The sequence below is a fragment of the Mobula birostris genome, chromosome 28 (assembly GCF_030028105.1).
Source record: "Mobula birostris isolate sMobBir1 chromosome 28, sMobBir1.hap1, whole genome shotgun sequence".
Lineage (NCBI taxonomy): Eukaryota > Metazoa > Chordata > Chondrichthyes > Myliobatiformes > Myliobatidae > Mobula > Mobula birostris.
The window spans coordinates 4,701,368-4,721,408 of NC_092397.1; the positions used below are offsets into that span (position 1 = coordinate 4,701,368).

Here is a 20,041-nt window from a genome sequence, read left to right on the forward strand (position 1 = left end):
TTTCCGCCCACAGTCCAGCACAATCCTTGTTGACCTGGTTTGACGCAAACGGAGTGTTTCGACGTGCATGCAGCAAGCATCTTTACCTTTCCTCCCCGCGGTTTTATTTGGAATGTGGAGGCTCTGGAGACAGTGGAGGAGAGATTCAGGTTTAATATCACTGGCATATGTTAATTCCGATTCCCATTCCGCCTTCTGTGCTGATTTGAGGCCACCTTCGGAGTGGAGAAGTAACACCTTATATTCCGGGTAGCCTCCGTCCCAATGGCGTAAATATCGATTTCTCTTAACGATGAACAAAAACTTGCCCCCCCCACCCATCCATTCCCCACTCTGTCCTTTCACTTCTCACCTGCCTATCCCATCTTGCATGGTCCACTCTCCCCTCCTATCAGAGTCCCTCCTCTCCAGCCCCCTGACCTCTCCCACCCTCCTGGCTTCACCCTCACCTTCCCACCCACTCAAACGCAGACAGTCCTCGGGCCCCAAACTCGCAGGCGGTCCTCTCTCCCGGGGAGAGGATAGCAAATACTCGTGGGTGGAGTTTTAAAGGTGAAAGGGGGGAGGTTTAAAGGAGATGGGGTGAGCAATTCTTTCCCCAAACGCAGAGAGTGGGGGGTCACGGAGTGAACGGCCAGGGGCAGCAATTAAGATGCAGTTAGGCCCACGGACAGACCGTGTGCATTGGAAAAATTGGCATCAGGGCCAGTACAGATACCGTGGGCCGAAGGGCCTGCACCTGTACAGAGTTGTTCTGCGTTAGTGAGTTTCAAGATTGTTTGAAGTCATTTCCCGCACAAAAGTATAAAGGAGAACAAATAATCGTTACTCCGGACCCAATGCAGCGCACAGAAAAAAACAATAAGAGGAGGAACACAATAAATATAAATACATAAGACACATAGATTGATTGTATGTCCGTGAAGTGACTGGGCACAGCAGTGTCTGTACACAAGGTGACTCTGACAGGAAATGATAAGGTAGTGGTGTGGAGGGGTGGGTCGGTGGGTGGAGGTGCTGATCAGCCTCACTGCTTGGGGGGAGTAACTGGTTTTGAGTCTGCTGGTCCTGGACTGGAAGCTTTTTGTCCTGACGGGAGTGGGACGAACAGTCTGTGATCGGGGGGAGGGGGCTGGCCCCTTTCCCGGCAGCTTTCTGTATCTGTGTCCGGGATGGTGCTGGGCGAAACCTCGGGTGAGGCGCATTTTCCACCGTTAACAGTGAACCGAGCAACGAAAGATCACCGCATCGCCTCAAACCTGCTCCCACCGCCTCACTTTGCCGATATAAATTGGTCAGGAAGAGACCAAGAGAGGATTCAGGAGGAACGTGACCCAGAGAATGGGACGAGGTGGGATGGTGTGGGTGGGGAAGGTGGACTTGCGCTGAAGTTGGACAGGTAAGGGTAGGGGCGTTCGGGGAACGGACTTGCAATGCACAAGTAGGCCCTTCGCCTCATCAAGTCCATTCTAGCCCACAGCCAGTCACTGACTCTGAGCTCATCCCATTTGCCCTTCATTCACATCAACTGTTCCCCACTCCCCACAAGTTCCAGCCCCCACCCCCGTACTGGCCCGTGCTCTCACTGGGACGTGGGGAATAACGGAGGAGCCGGGGGGGTGGGGGGACACACTCGGGGCAGCCGGCAGCGCCCCGCCGATGCACCGAGGGAGCGCAGGACCCGGGAGACACCCAGGCGAGCGCTGAGCCGGCGGGCTGAAGCGACACCGCCCGGCCGTCAGGGGGCGCCGGCGGGCCCGGGCCGCTCACTGCGCCTGCGTGGCCGAGCTTCCCTCTGACGGCCGGAGCGGGGAATTGCACTTCCGGTGGAGTCCGAGGTTGTGGTGAAGGGGAAGGAGGAGGGGGAAAGACGAGACGAGGAGGGGAGGGAGGGGAGGAAGAGGAGGAGGGAGGGGAAGATGAGGGAGGGAGGGGAAGGGGAGGGAAGAAGGAGGAAGAGGAGGGAAGGGAAGATGGAGGGAGGGGAAGAAGGGGAGGGGGGAGGGAAGAGGAGGAGGGAGGGGAAGAAGGGGAGAGGGGAGGGGAAGAGGAGGAGGGAGGGGAAAAAGGAGGAAGAGGAGGGAAGGGAAGATGGAGGGGTAGAGGAGGGAGGGGAAGAAGGGGAGAGGGGGGAGGGAGGGGAAGAAGGGGAGAGGGGGGAGGGAGGGGAAGAAGGAGAAGGGGAAGAAGAGGAGGAGGGAGGGAAGATGAGGGAGGGAGGGGAAGGGGAGGGAAGAAGGAGGAAGAGGAGGGAAGGGAAGATGGAGGGAGGGAAGAAGGGGAGGGGGGAGGGAAGAGGAGGAGGGAGGGGAAGAAGGGGAGAGGGGAAGAAGGGGAGAGGGGAGGGGAAGAGGAGGAGGGAGGGGGAAAAAGGAGGAAGAGGAGGAAGGGAAGATGGAGGGGTAGAGGAGGGAGGGGAAGAAGGGGAAGGGGAGGGAGGGAGGGGAAGAAGGGGAGAGGGGGGAGGGAAGAGGAGGGGGGAGGGGAAGAAGGGGAAGGGGAAGAAGGGGAGAGGGGAGGGGAAGAGGAGGAGGGAGGGGAAGAAGGGGAAGGGGAGAGGGGAGGGGAAGAGGAGGAGGGAGGGGAAAAAGGAGGAGAGGAGGGAAGGGAAGATGGAGGGGGTAGAGGAGGGAGGGGAAGAAGGGGAGGGAGGGGAAAGCAAGGAAGATGGGGAGAAAAAGGAAGGGGGGAAAGGTAGGGAGGGAATAAAGGGAGGGGGAAAGCGAGGAGGGAGGATAGGGAAGAAGGGGAAGAGGGAGGAAAAGAAGGGGAGAAGAGGGGTAGGGAGGGGAGAGAGGAAAGCAAGGAAGGGGAGTGGGAGGAAAGGGACAGGGAGGATGGAAGGGAGTAGGGGAGGGGAGGGCAGGAGAGCAGAATGGAGGGGGGGAGATGGTTGAGTGAGAGGAGAGCGAGGAGCAGACTGGGGAAAAGGGACTGAGCTTTCATCTTTTCCCCACCTCCTTCCTCGGTTTCAGACGGCCCCTCACTGCCTCGTTTCCAGCGCTGGGACGTAGCGATGCAGAGGGAGCGGGAGGAAGGGGAAGCCCAGCCTCGGGAAGGAGAGGCCGACACAGACCAGGCCGAGAGCAGGTGGGTGGTTCGACCTCTCTGTCTCACTGATTCCTCCCTGTACCCCTGATCCCTGACCCCTCCCTGTATCCCTTGACCCTGACATCTGAACGTCCCCCTGATCCCTCTCCATTCCCCGTGATCCCTCCCGTGAACTTCTGACCCCTCCCTGTCCCGTATCTCATTTCTGTCTCCGTCCCGCTGACCGCTCCCTTTCTGTCCGCAGGATCCCGACGTCCGGCTCTCCAAGGCTCTCTCATACGCCCTCCGGCACGGAGCCACTCAGCTCGGCCTGGAGTTGCAGAAAGGTAGGGGCCAGGGGGCTTCCCTGGCTGCGGAGGGTGTGGGGTGTCTCTTGTGGTTGTGATATGCTGAGACAGGGAATCGGAATATCGGGATGGAGAAGGGAAGAGGTGTGTGAGGAGAAACGTGAGAGATTGTACAGGTGCTGGAAATGCGGAGCAACACACACAAAGGAGGAACTCAGCAGGTCGGGCAGCGTCTGTGGAGGTGAATAAACAGTCGACGTTTCAGGCGGAGACTCTTCATCAGGAGGTTGTGTTGGGTGGGAAAGGTGATGGAACGGGAACAATGGTGGGTAGAGGGACACACAACAGCGGGGCAGGACCGATTGGGAAGGGGAAGTTTTAAAGATTGGCTTCATTTGTCACACGCAGAGTGAAATGCATCATTTTCCATCAGCGACCAACGCAGTCTGGGGACGTGCTGGGGTCAAGTGTCGCCACGCTCCCAGTTCCAACACAGCACGACCACAGCTCACCGACCCTAACCCCTACGTCTTCGGGATGGGGGAGGGAAGCGGAGGACAGCTGCGCGGTCACCTCTGGCAGACGGTGGCAGGGACTGGACCCGGGGTCGCTGGCGCTCTAACGGTTTGTGCAAACTGCTGTGATACTCTGCCATTGGAAGCTTCTGATTGTGCTCGGTGCTGGTCGCCCACCGACAGGAAGGATCTCAATAAGACTGAACGAGCCCAGAGAGAATTTACAAGCATGTTGCCGGGACTTGATGACCTGAGTTGTAAGACCTGACTGTCATATGTCGAAAGATTGGAGCGACTGGGCTTGTATACACTGGAATTTAGAAGGCTGAGAGGGGATCTGATTGAAACATATAAGATTATTAAGGGATTGGACACGCTGGAGGCAGGAAACATGTTCTCGTTGATGGGTGAGTCCAGAACCAGAGGCCACAGTTTAAGAATGAGGGGTAGGCCATTTAGAACAGAGTTGAGGAAAAACTTTTTCACCCAGAAGGTTGTGGATCTGCGGAATGCTCTGCCTCAGGAGGCAGTGGTGGCCAATTCTCTGGATTCTTTCAAGAAAGAGTTAGATAGAGCTCTTAAAGATAGTGGAGTGAAGGGATATGGGGAGAAGGCAGGAACAGGGTACTGATTGTGGATGATCAGCCATGATCACAGTGAATGGCGGTGCTGGCTCGAAGGGCTGAATGGCCTACTCCTGCACCTATTGTCTGTTGTCTATAAGGAAAGACTGAATAGGTTAAGACTTCATACCTTGGAACATAGAAGATTGAGAGGAGATTTGATGGAGGTTGACAAAATTCTGAGGGGGATAGATCGGGTAAATGCCAGCAGACTCTTTCCTTTGAGGTTGGGCGGGACTACAACCAGAGGTCACGGGTTAAAGGGTGAAAGGTGAGAAGTTTAAGGGGAACACGAGGAGAAACTTCACTCAGAGGGTGGCGAGAGTGTGAAATGAGCAGACAGCACAAGTGGTGGATGCGAGCTCGATTTCAACGTTTAAGAGGAATTTAGATTAGTATGTGCATGGGAGGCACAAGATGATAGCACTAGGCAGAATGACACTTTATTACAGACTGGATGGGCCGAGAGGTCTGTTTCTGTGCTGTAGTGCTCTGTGGCCCTGTCCTCTGCAGAGTTAGGGGAGTATGTTTGGGGGTACGCTGCTCTGCCACCCCCCCCCCAGTACAATAACGTCTGCCCGTTCTCTCGCAGACATCGCTCTGCCGCCCCCAGTACAGTAACGTCTGCCCATTCTCCCGCAGACGCCGCTCTACCACCCCCCTAGTACAGTAACGTCTGCCCGTTCTCCCGCAGACGCCGCTCTGCCACCCCCCCAGTACAGTAACGTCTGCCCGTTCTCCCGCAGACGCCGCTCTGCCGCCCCCCCCAGTACAGTAACGTCTGCCCATTCTCCCGCAGATGCCGTTCAGCCGCCCCCCCCCCCCCCCCCAGTACAGTAACGTCTGCCCGTTCTCCCGCAGACGCCATTCGGCTGCCCCCCCAGTACAGTAATGTCTGCCCGTTCTCCCCGCAGACGCCGTTCGGCCGCCTCCAGTACGTAACATCAGCCCGTTCTCCCCGCAGACGGATTCCTGCCCGTCGACGCCATTCTGCGACACCCCCAGTTCAGGCGTTACACGGTACAGGACGTCCAGCGGGTGGTGGACACAAATGACAAGCGGCGGTTTACCCTGCACACGGACCCCGCGACTGGCTCGCTGAAGATCCGGGCCAACCAGGGGCACACGCTGCAGGTACGCGAGAACTCGGGGCCGGAGCCGGTCGGAGCCGGACGAGACCTGGGTGAGGCCTGGTTTGGGGGTGTGGCGTACGCTGGTTTGGTTGCCTTACCTGCAGGAAAGATGCCAAACAAAAAGATTGAAAGAGCGCAGAGAAAATCAACGAGGGTGTTACCGGGACTTGAGGATCGGATTTGTGGGGTGAGGTTGGTGGTGAGGGGTTGCAGCGACAATATCACGACTGCACTCAGGGGAGACACAACGGAGGGGTCACACACTGAGTCTGTTTGGGTTGAACTCGGGAATAGGAAGGGTGCGATCGCGCAGATGGGATTCTACGACAGCTGCAGCATTACCTCTCTGCTCTTGCGTTCTAACCCTCTTGCAGTGGAGATCAGCGTTCCGTTGATCGCCCGTTGCGTCTGCAAACCCACCCTCTGCGATGTGTTCGCGGGCGCCCCCCACCCCCCGCACAAAGTCGCGCTGCGGCCTTTCACGATTTCGAGAGTAAACTGATCCTTCCATGGTGGATGACCTCACGTTCACCAGCGTTGGTGAGGTGAGGAGGAATCTCTTCAGACGGGGAGTAGTGAATCTGTGGAGCTCGTTGACCAAGTCATTGGGTATATTGAAGATGGAGGTTGAAAGGTTCCTGATCAGTCAAGGCGTCAAAGGTTACGTGGAGAAGGCAGGAGAATGGGGTTGAGAGGGATAGTAAACCAGCCGTGATGGAATGGGGCAGACTCGATGGGCTGAATGACCTAATTCAGCTCCTATGACTTGTGGTCCAAGTCAGATTGAGTACAACCATTAGATCATAGGACATAGGAGCAGAATCAGGCCATTCAGCCCATCGAGTCTGTTCTGCCATTCCATCATGGCTGATTTATTATCCCTCTCGACCCCATTCTCTTGCCTTCTCCCTGTAACCTTTGACGCCCTGACTAATCAGGAACCTATCAACCTCCGCCTTAAATATACCCAATGCCTCAGCCTCCACAGCCGTCTGTGGCAATGAATTCCACAAATTCACCACCCCCCGGCTAAAAAAAAGAATTCTCCTCATCTCCGTTCGAAGTGTTCGACCCTCAGTTCAGAGATGGTGTCCTCTGGTCCTAGACTTCCCCACTATGGGAAATATCCTCTCCGCATCCACTCTATCTGTGTCCTCTGGTCCTAGACTCCCCCACTATAGGAAACATCCTCTCCACATCCACTACCTGTGTCCTCTGGTCCTAGACTCCCCCACTATAGGAAACATCCTCTCCACATCCACTCTATCTGTGCCCTCTGGTCCTAGACTCCCCCACTATAGGAAACATCCTCTTCACATCCACTCTATCTGTGTCCTCTGGTCCTAGACTCCCCACTATAGGAAACATCCTCTCCACATCCACTACCTGTGTCCTCTGGTCCTAGACTCCCCCACTATAGGAAACATCCTCTCCACATCCACTCTATCTGTGCCCTCTGGTCCTAGACTCCCCCACTATAGGAAACATCCTCTTCACATCCACTCTATCTCGGCCTTTAAACGTTCGATAGGTTTCAATGAGATTCTTCCAAACTCCGGTGTGTAGAGGCCCAGAACCATCAAACACTCCTCATATCATAAGCCTTTCATTCCTGGAATCATTTTTGTGAACTGTCTGCAATATCAGCCCTTCCTTTCTTAAATAAGGGGCCCAAAATTGCTCACAATACTCCAACTGAGGCTTCGTCAGTGCTTTATAAAGTCTCAACATTACATCCTTGATTCTGTATTCTATTTCACTCAAAATGAATGCTAACGTTGCATTTTCCTTCCTCACCACGGACTTAACCTGCAAGTTAACCTTTAGGGAATCATACATAAGGACTCCCCAAGTCCCTTTGCACCTCAGTTTTCTGAATTTTCTCTCTGTTTATAAAATAACTGAAGTTCTATTCCTTCTCAAAGTACATGACCAAACACTTCATAACACTGTGTTCCATCTGCCATTTCTTTGCCCATTCTCCTAATCTAAGTCCTTCTGTAGCCTCCCTACTTCCTCAAAACTACCTGCCCCTTCACCTATCTTCATATCAGCTGCAAACTTTTCAACAAAGACATCAATTCCATCATCCAAATCATTGATATATAACATAAACATGATGGGTCCCAACGCAGACCCATGTGGAACCTACTAGTCACTGACAGCCACTGGAAAAGGCTCCCTTTATTCCCACTCTTTGTCTCCTGCCAGTCAGAAACTGCTTTATCCATGCTGGAATCTTTCCTGTAAATCTATGGGCTCTTATCTTGCTGAGCAGCCTCACGTGTGGCACGTTGTCAAAGGCCTTCTGAAAATCCAAGTACACAACATCAACTGATTCTCCTTTGTCTATCCTGCTTGTTATTTCTTCAAAGAATTCCAACGAATTTGTCAGGCAAAATTTTCCCTTAAGGGAACCATGCTGATTATGGCTTATTTTATCATGTGCCTCCAAATACCCTAAAACCTCATCCTTAATAATCGACTCCAACATCTTCCCAACCACTGAGGTCAGACTAACTGGCCTATAATTTCCTTTCTTCTGCCTGTCTCCCTTCTTGAAATGGAGTGACATTTGCAATTTTCCAACCTCCCAGAACCATGCCTGAACCTAGTGATTCTTGAAAGATCATTAGTAATTCCTCCACAATCTCTTCAACCACCTCTTTCAGAACCCTGGGGTGTAGTCCATCTGGTCCAGGTGACTCGTCTACCTTCAGACCTTTCAGCTTCCCGAGGATCTTCGCCCCAGTAGTAGAAACTGCAGTCACTACCACCCCCTGACACTCTCGAGCATCAGGCATACGGCTAGAGTCTTCCACAGTGAAGAAGTGCAAAATACTTATTCGGTTTGTCTGCCATTTCCTTGTCCCCCATTGGTACCTCTCCAGGAACATTTTCCAGCAGTCTGATATCTACTCTCACCTCCCTTTACTCTTTTATATATCTAGAAAAGAAAAACTTGGTACCCTCTTTGATACTATCGACTTGATATTTCATCTTTTTGCTTCTTATGGCTGTTGCTTCTTTTTTCCAAAGTTTCCCAATCCTTTAACGTCTCACTAATTTTTACTCTATGTGCTCTCTGTTATGTTTTTATGTTGGCCTTAACAGACATCCCACCCTGCAAAAACTCATCTCAGGGAGGTAGCGCCATCAATTTGCAGGAGACTTCCGGGAGAGGTGGGATGTCTGCAATAGAGTAGCTCCCTAGCAGCCAGCCAGCTAGATTAAATAACGTTAGCTATGCTAATGAACGAATGACACCTGTTAAACTCACCTCAACACGTCTTTTACAGTCTTAACCCACCACGGGCAATAGAAAAGTCACTGTTGCAAACAATGCAGCGAGCAACACTGTCATTATTTTTGACCCCTGTTAGGCAGGGGTACACTTTAGTGTAGTCTGGGGTGACGTATGTTTTATATTTTTTTTGGAACACTCTGCCATGGCACGGTCTCTCTCTCTCTCGCTTGCTTGCTTGCTCTCGAGCTTTCCCTCGCGCGCGCACTCTCTCTTTGGTCACTCGCGCGTTCTCTCTTGTTTTCTCTCACTCACTCTCAAAAAAATTGATTTCCGGGATATTGTATATAATTTGCGGGCATCAGGGAGCCACTATTAATATGCGGGAGATTCCCGGAACTTCCGGGAGAGGTGGGATGTCTGGCTTAGCGTTGCTTTTCAGCCTCAGTTCTGTCGTCGTGTCTTTAGAATACTACTTCGTTCAGGAAGTATATATCTTGCATCTTTCAGGTTGCTCCTGGAAACTTTATCTGTTGCTGTTCTACCATCATTCTTGCTAGTGTCCCTTTCCAATCAACTTCGGCCAGCTCCCCTCTCATGCCTCTGTAATTCCCTTTACTCCACTGTGATACTGATAGATCTGACTTTAATTTCTCCCTCTCAAACCGCAAGACAATGTCTATCATATTATGATCAACGTTAGCATTCATTTCGAGAGGTCTAGAATACAAGAGCAGGGGTGTGATGCTGAGGCTTTATAAGGCACTGGTGAGGCCTCACCTTGAGTATTGTGGACAGTTTCGGGTCTCTCATCTTAGAAAAGATGTGCTGGCATTGGAGAGAGTCCAGAGGAGGTTCACAAGGATGATTCCAGGAGCGAAAGGGACTTTTGATAGCTCTGGGTCTGTGCTCGGTGGAATTTAGAAGGATGAGGGGGGAATCTCATTGAAACCTTTCGAATGTTGAAAGGCCTGGACAGAGTAGATGTGGAAAGGATGTTTCCCGTGGTGGGAGAGTCTAGGACAAGAGGGCATGGCGGAAGTGCCCTTTCAAAACAGATGCGGAGAAATTTCTTTAGCCAGAGGGTGGTGAATTTGTGGAATTCGTTGCCACATGCAGCTGTGGAGGCCAGGTCACTGGGTGTATTTAAGGCAGAGATTGATAGGTTCTTGATTGGACATGGCATCAAAGGTTACGGGGAGAAGGCCGGGAAATGGGGTTGAGGAGGAGAAAAAGAAAAGGATCAGCCATGATTGAATGGAGGAGCAGACTTGATAGGCCAAATGGCCTAATTCTGCTCCTGTGACTTATGGTCTTATTGTTTCCCAGTGGTTCCTTTACCTTAAGCTCCCTAATCAACACCCAATCCAGAAAAGCTGATCCCCTAGTGGGCTCAACCACAAGCTGCTCTAGGAATTCTCATAGGAATCTACAAACTCTCTCTTTGGGATTCAGCACCAACCTGATTTTCTCAACCTACCTGCATATTGAAATCCCCCATGACTATTGTAACATTGCCCTTTTGGCATGCATTTTCTATCTCCTGTTGTAGTTTGTAGCCCACATCCTGGCTACTCTTTATAGGCCTTTTACCCTTGCATTTCCTGAGCTCTACCCACAATGATCCTACATCTTACGATCTTAGTCACCTTTTTCTAAGGAGTTGATTTAATTTTTTACCAACAGAGCCCCCCCAACCCCCTCTGCCTACCTGCCTGTCACTTCAATATAATGTGTATCCTTGAATGATTCGGAGCAAGAAGGCTGCGGGTGAACGGCTAAGGCTTTCCGGAGCGAAGGCAGTTTTACTGCTCGGGGTAAAAGAGAGGCAAGACTGCGCAGGCGCGTGACGTCAGCCAGTGCAGCGGGAAAAGTTTAAAAAGAAGACCGCCATTTCCAGTGGGCATCTTTTGGAGTGGGCAGCGCAGTGAGAGGTGGCAGAGTGATAGGGCTTTGGCTCAACGGGCTTAGGCGGTAACGAGGCGAGGTTTACCTGTGTTAATTGTGGAAACGAAGTAGTGTACGTGTGTGTATGAGGCCGGTTTTCTGTGCTCGGTGCCAGATGTGGGAGGTCCTGGAGTCTCCCAGCCTCCTGGACGGACATATCTGCACCCGGTGTGTCGAGCTGCAGCTCCTAAGGGATCGCGTTAGGGATCTGGAGTTGCAGCTCAATGACCTTCATCTGGTCAGGGAGAGCGAGGAGGTGATAGAAAGGAGTTATAGGCAGGTGGTCACACTGGGGCTATGGGAGACAGACAAGTGGGTCACAGTCAGGAGAGGGAAGGAGAAGAGACAGGCACTAGAGAGTACCCCTGTGGCTGTACCCCTTGACATTAAGTACTCCTGTCTGAGTACTGTTAGGGGGGACAGCCTACCTGGGGGAAGCAACAGTGGCCACACCTCTGGCTTAGAGTTTGGCCCTGTGGCTCAGAAGGGTAGGGAAAGGAAGAGGATGGCAGCAGTGAGAGGGGACTCTATAGTTAGACGGGCGATTCTGTGGATGCAGAAAAGAAACTTGGATGGTAGTTTGCCTCCCAGGTGCCAGGGTCCGGGATGTTTCAGATCACGTCCAAGATATCCTGCAGTGGGAAGGTGAACAGCCAGAGGTCATGGTACATATTGGTACCAATGACACAGGTAGGAAAAGGGAAGAGGTCCTGAAAACAGACTACAGGGAGTTAAGGAGGAAGTTGAAAAGCAGGATCACAAAGGTAGTAATCTCGGGATTACTGCCTGTGCCACGTGACAGTGAGTATAGGAATAGAATGAGGTGGAGGATAAATGCGTGGCTGAGGGATTAGAGCAGGGGACAGGGATTCAGATTTCCGGATCATTGGGACCTCTTTTGGGGCAGGCGTGACCTGTACAAAAAGGACAGGTTGCACTTGAATCCCAGGGGGACCAATATCCTGGTGGGGAGGTTTGCTAAGGCTATTAGGGAGAGTTTAAACTAGAATTGTTGGGCGGTGGGAACCAAACTGAAGAGACTGGGGAAGAGGAGATTGGCTCACAAATAGAGAAAGCTTGGAGAGTGCGAGAGGGAGAATAGGCAGGTGATAGAGAAGGGATATGCTCAGACCGATGGTTTGAGATGTGTCTGTTTTAATGCAAGGAACATTGTGAACAAAGCAGATGAGCTTAGAGCGTGGTTCAGTACTTGGAGCTATGATGTTGTGGCCATTACAGAGACTTGGATGGCTCAGGGGCAGGAATGGTTACTTCAAGTGCCGGGTTTTAGATGTTTCAGAAAGGACAGGGAGGGAGGCAAAAGAGGTGGGGGCGTGGCACTGTTGATCAGAGATAGTGTCACGGCTGCAGAAAAGGAGGAAGTCATGGAGGGATTGTCTACGGAGTTTCTGTGGGTGGAGGTCAGGAACAGGAAGGGGTCAATAACTGTACTGGGTGTTTTTTATAGGCCGCCCAATAGTAACAGGGACATTGAGGAGCAGATAGCGAGACAGATCCTGGAAAGGTGTAATAATAAGAGTTGTTGTGATGGGAGATTTTAATTTCCCGAATGTCGATTGGCATCTCCCTCGAGCAAGGGGTTTAGATGGAGTGGAGTTTGTTAGGTGTGTTCAGGAAGGTTTCCTGACACAATATGTAGATAAACCTGCAAGAGGAGAGGCTGTACTTGATCTGGTTTTGTGAAATGAACCTGGTCAGGTGTCAGATCTCTCAGTGGGAGAGCATTTTGGAGATAGTGATCACAATTCTATCTCCTTTACCATAGCATTGGAGAGGGATAGGAACAGACAAGTTAGGAAAGAATTTAATTGGAGTAAGGGGAATTATGAGGCTATCAGGCAGGAACTTGGAAGCTTAAATTGGGAACAGATGTTCTCAGGGAAAAGTACGGAAGAAATGTGGCAAATGTTCAGGGGATATTTGTGTGAAGTTCTGCATAGGTACGTTCCAATGAGATAGGGAAGTTATGGTAGGGTACAGGAACCGTGGTGTACAAAGGCTGTAATAAATCTAGTCAAGAAGAAAAGAAAAGCTTACAAAAGGTTCAGAAAGCTAGGTAATGTTAGAAATCTGGAAGATTATAAGGCTAACAGGAAGGAGCTTAAGAAGGAGATTAGGAGAGCCAGAAGAGAAGGGGCCATGAGAAGGCCTAGGGGGACAGGATAAAGGAAAATCCCAAGGCATTCTACAAGTATGAGAAGAGAAAGAGGATAAGACGTGAGAGAATACGACCAATCAAGTGTGACTGTGGAAAAGTGTGTTTGGAACCGGAGGAAATAGCAGAGGTACTTAATGAATACTTCACTTCAGTATTCACGACAGAAAAGTATCTCGGTGATTGTAGGGATGACTTGCAGTGGACTGAAAAGCTTGAGCATGTGGATATTAAGAAAGAGGATACGCCGGAGCTGTTGGAAAGCATCAGGTTGGATAAGTTGCCAGGACCGGATGATTCTGTGGGAGGCGAGGGAGGAGATTGCTGAGCCTCTGGCGATGATCTTTGCATCATCAGTGGGGACAGGAGAGTTTCAGAGGATTGGAGGGTTGCGGATGTTGTTCCCTTATTCAAGAAAGGGAGTAGAGATAGCCCAGGAAATTATAGACCAGTGAGTCTTACTTCAGTGGTTGGTAAATTGATGGAGAAGATCCTGAGAGGCAGGATTTATGAACATTTGGAGAGGTATAATACGATTAGGAATAGTCAGCATGGCTTTGTCAAGGGCAGGTCGTGCCTTATCAGCCTGATTGAATTTTTTGAGGATGTGACTAAACACATTGATGATGGTAGAGCAGTAGATGTAGTGTATATGGATTTCAGCAAGGCATTTGATAAGGTACCCCATGCAAGGCTTATTGAGAAAGTAAGGAGGCATGGGATTCAAGGGGACATAGCTTTGTGGATCCAGAACTAGCTTGCTCACAGAAGGCAAAGAGTGGTTGTAGATGGGTCATATTCTGCATGGAGGTTGGTCACCAGTGGAGTGCCTCAGGGATCTGTTCTGGGACCCCTTCTGTTTGTGATTTTTATAAATGACCTGGATGAGGAAGTGGAGGGATGGGTTAGTAAGTTTGCTGATGACACAGAAGTTGGGGGTGTTGTGGATAGTGTGGAGGGCTGTCAGAGGTTACAGTGGGACATTGATAGGATGCAAAACTGGGCTGAGAAGTGGCAGATGTAGTTCAACCCAGATAAGTGTGAAGTGGTTCATTTTGGTAGGTCAAATATGATCGCAGAATATAGTATTAATGGTAAGACTCTTGGCAGTGTGAAGGATCAGAGGGATCCTGGGGTCCGAGTCCATAGGACACTCAAAGCAGCTGTGCAAGTTGACTCTGTGGTTAAGAAGGCATTTGGTGCATTGGCCTTCATCAATCGTGGAATTGAATTTAGGAGTCGTGAGGTAATGTTGCAGCTATATAGGACCCTGGTCAGACTCCACTTGGAGTACTGTGCTCGGTTCTTGTCGCCTCACTACAGGAAGGATGTGGAAGCCATAGAAAGGGTGCAGAGGAGATTTACAAGGATGTTGCCTGGATTGGATGGTGTGCCTTATGAGAATAGGTTGAGTGAACTTGACCTTTTCTCCTTGGAGCGACGGAGGATGAGAGGTGACCTGATAGAGGTGTATAACACGATGAGAGGCATTGATCGTGTGGACAATCAGAGGCTTTATCCCAGGGCTGAAGTGGTTGCCACAAGAAGGCACAGGTTTAAGGTGCTTGGGAGTAGAGGAGATGTCGGGTAAATTTTTACGCAGAGAGGTGAGTGCGTGGAATGGGCTGCCGGCAACGGTGGTGGAGGCGGATATGATAGGGTCTTTTAAGAGACCCCTGAACAGGTACATGGAGCTTAGAAACATATAGGGGTGTGGGTAAGTCTAGTAATTTCTAAGGTAGGGGCATGTTCGGCACAACTTTGTGGGCCGAAGGGCCTGTATGGTGCTGTATGTTTTCTATGTTTCTGCGTTAAACTCCCAACTGTGATCTTCCAGCCACGACTCAGTGATGCCCAGAACATCATACCTGTCAATCTCCAACTGATTAACTACCTTATCTGTAAGATATAGGGTAGATATAGATGGATTTAACCTATGTATATCTCTCTGCAGGCTCTCTGCATCCTCTGCACAATTTGGAGGGAGCTTCACTCTGTGTCTGACCCCAGGAGTGTGTGATGGGATGGTGTGGAGGGAGCTTCACTCTGTGTCTGACCCCGGGACTGTGTGATGGGACGGTGTGGAGGAAGCTTCACTCTGTGTCTGACCCCGGAAGTGTGTGATGGGACGGTGTGGAGGGAGCTTCACTCTGTGTCTGACCCCCGGGAGTGTGTGATGGGACGGTGTGGAGGGAGCTTCACTCTGTGTCTGACCCCGGGAGTGTGTGATGGGACGGTGTGGAGGGAGCTTCACTCTGTGTCTGATCCCGGGAATGAGTGATGGATGGTGTAGAGGGAGCTTCACTCTGTGTCTGACTCCGGGAGTGTGTGATGGGACGGTGTGGAGGGAGCTTCACTCTGTGTCTGACCCCAGGAATGAGTGATGGGATGGTGTAGAGGGAGCTTCACTCTGTATCTGATTCTGGGAAGTGTGTGATGGGATGGTGTAGAGGGAGCTTCACTCTGTATCTGATTCTGGGGAGTGTGTGATGGGATGGTGTAGAGGGAGCTTCACTCTGTCTGACCCCGGGAGTGTGTGATGGGACGGTGTGGAGGGAGTTTCACTCTGTATCTGACCCCGGGAGTGTGTGATGGGACAGTGTAGAGGGAGCTTCACTCTGTGTCTGACCCCAGGAATGAGTGATGGGATGGTGTAGAGGGAGCTTCACTCTGTATCTGATTCTGGGGAGTGTGTGATGGGATGGTGTAGAGGGAGCTTCACTCTGTCTGACCTCGGGAGTGTGTGATGGGACGGTGTAGAGGGAGCTTCACTCTGTTTCTGACCCCGGGAGTGTGAGATGGGACAGTGCGGAGGGAGCTTCACTCTGTGTCTGACCCCGGGAGTGTGTGATGGGATGGTGTGGAAGGAGTTTCACTCTGTGTCTGACCCCAGGAGTGTGTGATGGGACGGGGTAGAGGGAGCTTCACTCTGTGTCTGACCCCGGGAGTGTGTGATGGGATAGTGTGGAGGGAGTTTCACTCTGTGTCTGACGCCGGGAGTGTGTGACGGGACGGTGTAGAGGGAGCTTCACTCTGTGTCTGACCCCAGGAGTGTGTGATGGGACGGGGTAGAGGGAGCTTCACTCTGTGTCTGACCCCGGGAGTGTGTGATGGGACGGTGTGGAGGGAGCTTCACTCTGTGTAAATTTTCCGAACTGTTTGTGTTGGAAGGTGGAGGAGCTTGAACTGACCCCGATATCCCTGGGCGGTGGCAATCTCCCAGCACAGGCTGTCCACGGGACCTACCTCCGCCACTGGCCCCTGATCAAGGCGCAGGGACTGAGGCGCCAGTCTCGCCAGCACATCCACCTGGCTCCGGGACTGCCCGAGGACGACAGTATTATCAGCGGTGAGTTAACGAAGCGTCTCTGCCCTCTGGCCGAGACATGAGCACGTCTGGGAGACTCTCTGATGTGTCTGCGTCTGGTAGCGTGGGTGGTGCCCTCTGACTCTGGCATCAGAGAGGGTGCAGAGGAGATTTACCAGGATGCTGCCTGGATTAGAGAGCATGTCTTGTGAGGAGAGGTTGAACGAGATGGGGCTTTTCTCTCTGGAGTGAAGCAGGATGAGAGGTGACTTGATAGAGATGTACAAGATGGGGGATTGGGGGAGGAGGAAGGTGCTAGTAGGATATACAGGCAATGGGTAATTAATTATGTACCTCCTGTACCTAATAAAATGGCCACTGAGTGTGTGTCCATGGTCTTTTGTTTCCATAGCCCATCCACTTCAAGGTTCAACGTGCTGTGCATTCAGAGATGCTCTTCTGCCCACCACTGTTGTAACACGTGGTTATCTGAGTTACTCTCAGCTTGAACCAGTCTGGCCATTCTCCTCTGACCTCTCTCGTACATTTTCACCCACACAACTCCAGCTCAATGGATGTTTTTTTAAATTTTTCACACTATTCTCTGTAATCTCTGTAACAGGGGTTCATGGGTCCCTTGGTCCGTGGCATAAAAAAGGCTTGGAACCCCTTCTCGTGTGTGAAAATCCCAGGAGCTCAGCAGTTTCTGAGATACTCAGAAACCAGTCTGGCACCAACAATCATTCCACAGTCAAGGTGACTTAGATCGCACTCCTTCCCCATTCTGATGTTTGGTCTGAACAACAACTGAACCTCTTGACCGTGTCTGCGTGCTCTTATGCGCGGAGTTGCTGCCACGTGATTGGCTGATTGGATATTTACAGGTGTACCTAATGAAGTGGCCCCTGAGTGTCGAACTTTAGCCCACAGCCAGGCCCTTCAGAGTCTCGGCAGAGAACAAACGCTGCGTGATGCCCGGATCCCAAAAAAGTGGATTTAAAATCGGCAAACGGTTGCTATGGATTAGATTAGGTTAGCGTTATCAGTTCCTCCCATTCCCATGAGGGAGGAGGCTACGTAGCATCCACGCCAGGACCACCAGACTCAAAAATGGTTGCTTTCCCCAAGCAGTGAGGCTGAGCAACCCCTCCACCCACTAATCCACACCCCCAACCACCACTACTTTATCATTTCCTGTCAGAGTCACCTTATGTACAAACACTGCTGTGCCCAGAGTAACTTTATGGACATACAATCAATCTATGTATATAAGCTATCTTATGTGTTTATATTTATTGTGTTTTTTTTTAATTCTGTTTTTTATTTGTGCTGCATCGGATCCGGAGTAACAATTTTGTTTCCCTTTACTGGAAATGATGTTAAACAATCTTTAATTATTATTTGCCACGTACATCGTAACAACATTGAAACACAGTGAAAGACATTATTTGCATTAATGACCAACACAGTCCAAGGATGTGTCGCCACATTTCTGACGCCAACGTGGCGCGCCCACAGCCCCCTAACCCAAACGGCTTTGGGATGTGGGAGGGAATCCAGTGGTCTGGGGAGAACATATCAACTCCTTACAGACTGCACCAGGAGTTGATCGCCAGCGCTATGAAGCGCTGGACTAACTGCTGCAGTACTGTTTCAGAATCAGGTTGAATATCACTGGCATATGTTGTGTTTGTTTTGCATCAGCAGTACATTGCGATGCGTAAAGTAGTATTATAAATTACAATACATAAAGAAAACGTATTAAATAAGTAGTGTGAAAAAGAGCAGAGGAGTATTGTGGCGTTTCCCTGGGGTGTGTGGTCTGCCTGGAAGTCCATCTCGGTTGTCATCTCCGGAGTTGCCCTTCTCTCAGCCCCGTGTCCTCTCTCGCAGGAATGAGGAGCAGCTGTGAACTGGCGATCTTCGTCGAGCTGGAGAAGGCTCTGAACGGTGAGTCTCTCACAGTCCCTCTCCCTGTGATCCTCACGAAGAGTGGAGGCTGGCTCTGAGTGCAGGGACAGGCTGGGCCAGGTTAGCGAACGGGGGTGTGCCGGTATTTATCTCAGTGTGAGGAGCCCTGTAGGTGAACCCAGACCCTGGATTAGTACTGGAGTTGGAGCCATTGTGCCACACAAGTTGATAGGATGGTGAGTGTGTTGACCTTCATTAGTCGGGGGATTGAGTTCAAGAGCCATGAGGTAATGTTGCAGATCTATAAAACCCTGCTCAGACCACACTTGGAATATTGTGTTCACTTCTGGTCACCTCACTGTAGGAAGGATGTGGAAGCTTTAGAGAGAGTACAGAGGAGATTTAACCAGGTTGCTGCCTGGATTAGAGAGTAGGTCTTGAAGTTAGGTTGAGTGAGCTAGAGGGCTTTTTCTCTGGGGTGGAGCAGGAACTAGAGGTGTAAAAGATGATAATAGGCATAGATCAAGTCGGCAGCCAGAGACTTTCTCTCAGGGTGGAAGTGGCTAATACAATGGGCCATAATTTTAAAGGTGATTGGAGGAAAGTATGGGGTGGGGGGGGGGGGATGTGTTGAACACACCGCCAAGGGTGGTAGTAGAGGCATTTAAGAAACTGGTCTATGTGGAAGTTGGTCAGCACAGCATTGTGTGCCAAGGGGCTGTGTTCTGTTTTCAAGATGGATGATGTACGGCAGACTTGCCTTGAGCAAGTTGGGAAGTTACGTTGCAGCTGTGGTCAGGCTACGTCTGTTGTATCGTTGCAGAAGAAGCCAGACAAATTTGGGTTGTTTTCTCTGGAGCGCTGGGGAGATCTGATAGAGGTTTATGAGAGGGACAGATAGGGGAGATAGTCCGAGTCCTTGAAACAGGCTGCTGGAAAAACAAATGACAGTGGTGTTTAAGGCAGGGAATGGAGGGAAATGGACACGTGCAGACAGGTGTCATTACGTTGCATTGACCTGTGGTTAGCACAGACCCAGGAGCTAGTCTGACTTTGGGAATCTCCTGTTCTTTTTTCCCCCCAGATGGGATACCGTTCTATCTCTCCACCAACCAGGTGATACTAACTCCCGGCAACGAAGATGGGGTTTTACCCCCAAAATACTTCCAGAAAGTTCTCCAATTAAAACCAACCAGTGAGTTTCTGACAATGATCGTTTTGCACTCAGATGGTGTTTTTGTGGGTAGGATGTCACTTTACTAAGAGGGTATGGAAATTGGACAGAGTCTATAGTCCAGAGTAAAGTGTGGGGGTATCTGCCTGGGGTATATAGATCAGTACCCTAATATCTTTTTAATCAGAGAAACTGGTTAGGAGGAGCAGGAACTAGATCGGAGTGTCAGCTTTTTAAATACCCATACACTAGCAAACAGATTTCATGTGGTGGATCTCCAGCCTTGGGCAGAATTGGGCCCATTGTGATTTGCTGTTGGGGTGAGGAGGATGGCGTATATAGGACTTGAGCAGGGTTGGGGTTGCCGATTGTGGCGAGTCCCTTTGGAAACTGTGTTTTGTTCTGCAGGGCGATTGCTTCCCCTGCAGTGAGGAGCCTCAGACTGCGCATTGTGTACCAGCAGTGGAGGACATCTGGACTCTAAATGCAGAGAGAGACTCATCATTGGGTGCTGGCCACCACTGTACCAGCAGAAACAACTGGATTATTTTGTCCTCTCTCTCTCAGTGCAATATACAACTACTGTGTGAATGCAGAGCGTCATCATTGCATGCTGAGTTCCCTAATTCAAGCTTGGCACTCTGACGGGTGAGGTTTAGAAATTAATCACACA

At 50.8% G+C, this 20,041-nt stretch overlaps 1 protein-coding gene across 5 annotated transcripts; it reads left to right on the forward strand.

Annotated features, from left to right (window-relative positions):
• The first annotated feature begins 1,083 nt into the window (after positions 1–1,083).
• Positions 1,084–19,959, forward strand: LOC140189334 (tRNA 2'-phosphotransferase 1-like). Of its 5 annotated transcripts, none has more exons than XM_072246056.1 (9): positions 1,084–1,351; positions 2,976–3,090; positions 3,296–3,377; positions 3,772–4,110; positions 5,441–5,610; positions 16,148–16,325; positions 18,177–18,233; positions 19,279–19,389; positions 19,777–19,959. In XM_072246056.1, exons 1-9 carry the CDS (start codon positions 1,173–1,175, stop codon positions 19,797–19,799), a joined length of 1,254 nt encoding a protein of 417 aa, XP_072102157.1. In that variant the 5' UTR covers positions 1,084–1,172; the 3' UTR covers positions 19,800–19,959. The 5 variants fall into 5 exon arrangements, with proteins under 5 accessions (XP_072102157.1, XP_072102161.1, XP_072102158.1 ...); XM_072246057.1 differs by having other exon boundaries at positions 1,318–1,351; positions 3,747–4,110; XM_072246060.1 differs by lacking the exon at positions 3,772–4,110 and having other exon boundaries at positions 1,092–1,351.
• Positions 19,960–20,041: the final 82 nt, after the last annotated feature.

Excerpts from the sequence above, each read along its gene's own strand:
- LOC140189334 (XM_072246056.1), top strand. The coding sequence starts at position 1,173 with ATGGTGCTGGGCGAAACCTCGGGTGAGGCGCATTTTCCACCGTTAACA. Across the intron at positions 5,611-16,147 it reads ACCAGGGGCACACGCTGCAG|GTGGAGGAGCTTGAACTGAC; the intron begins GTACGCGAGAAC and ends TTGTGTTGGAAG. Across the intron at positions 19,390-19,776 it reads TCTCCAATTAAAACCAACCA|GGCGATTGCTTCCCCTGCAG; the intron begins GTGAGTTTCTGA and ends TTTGTTCTGCAG.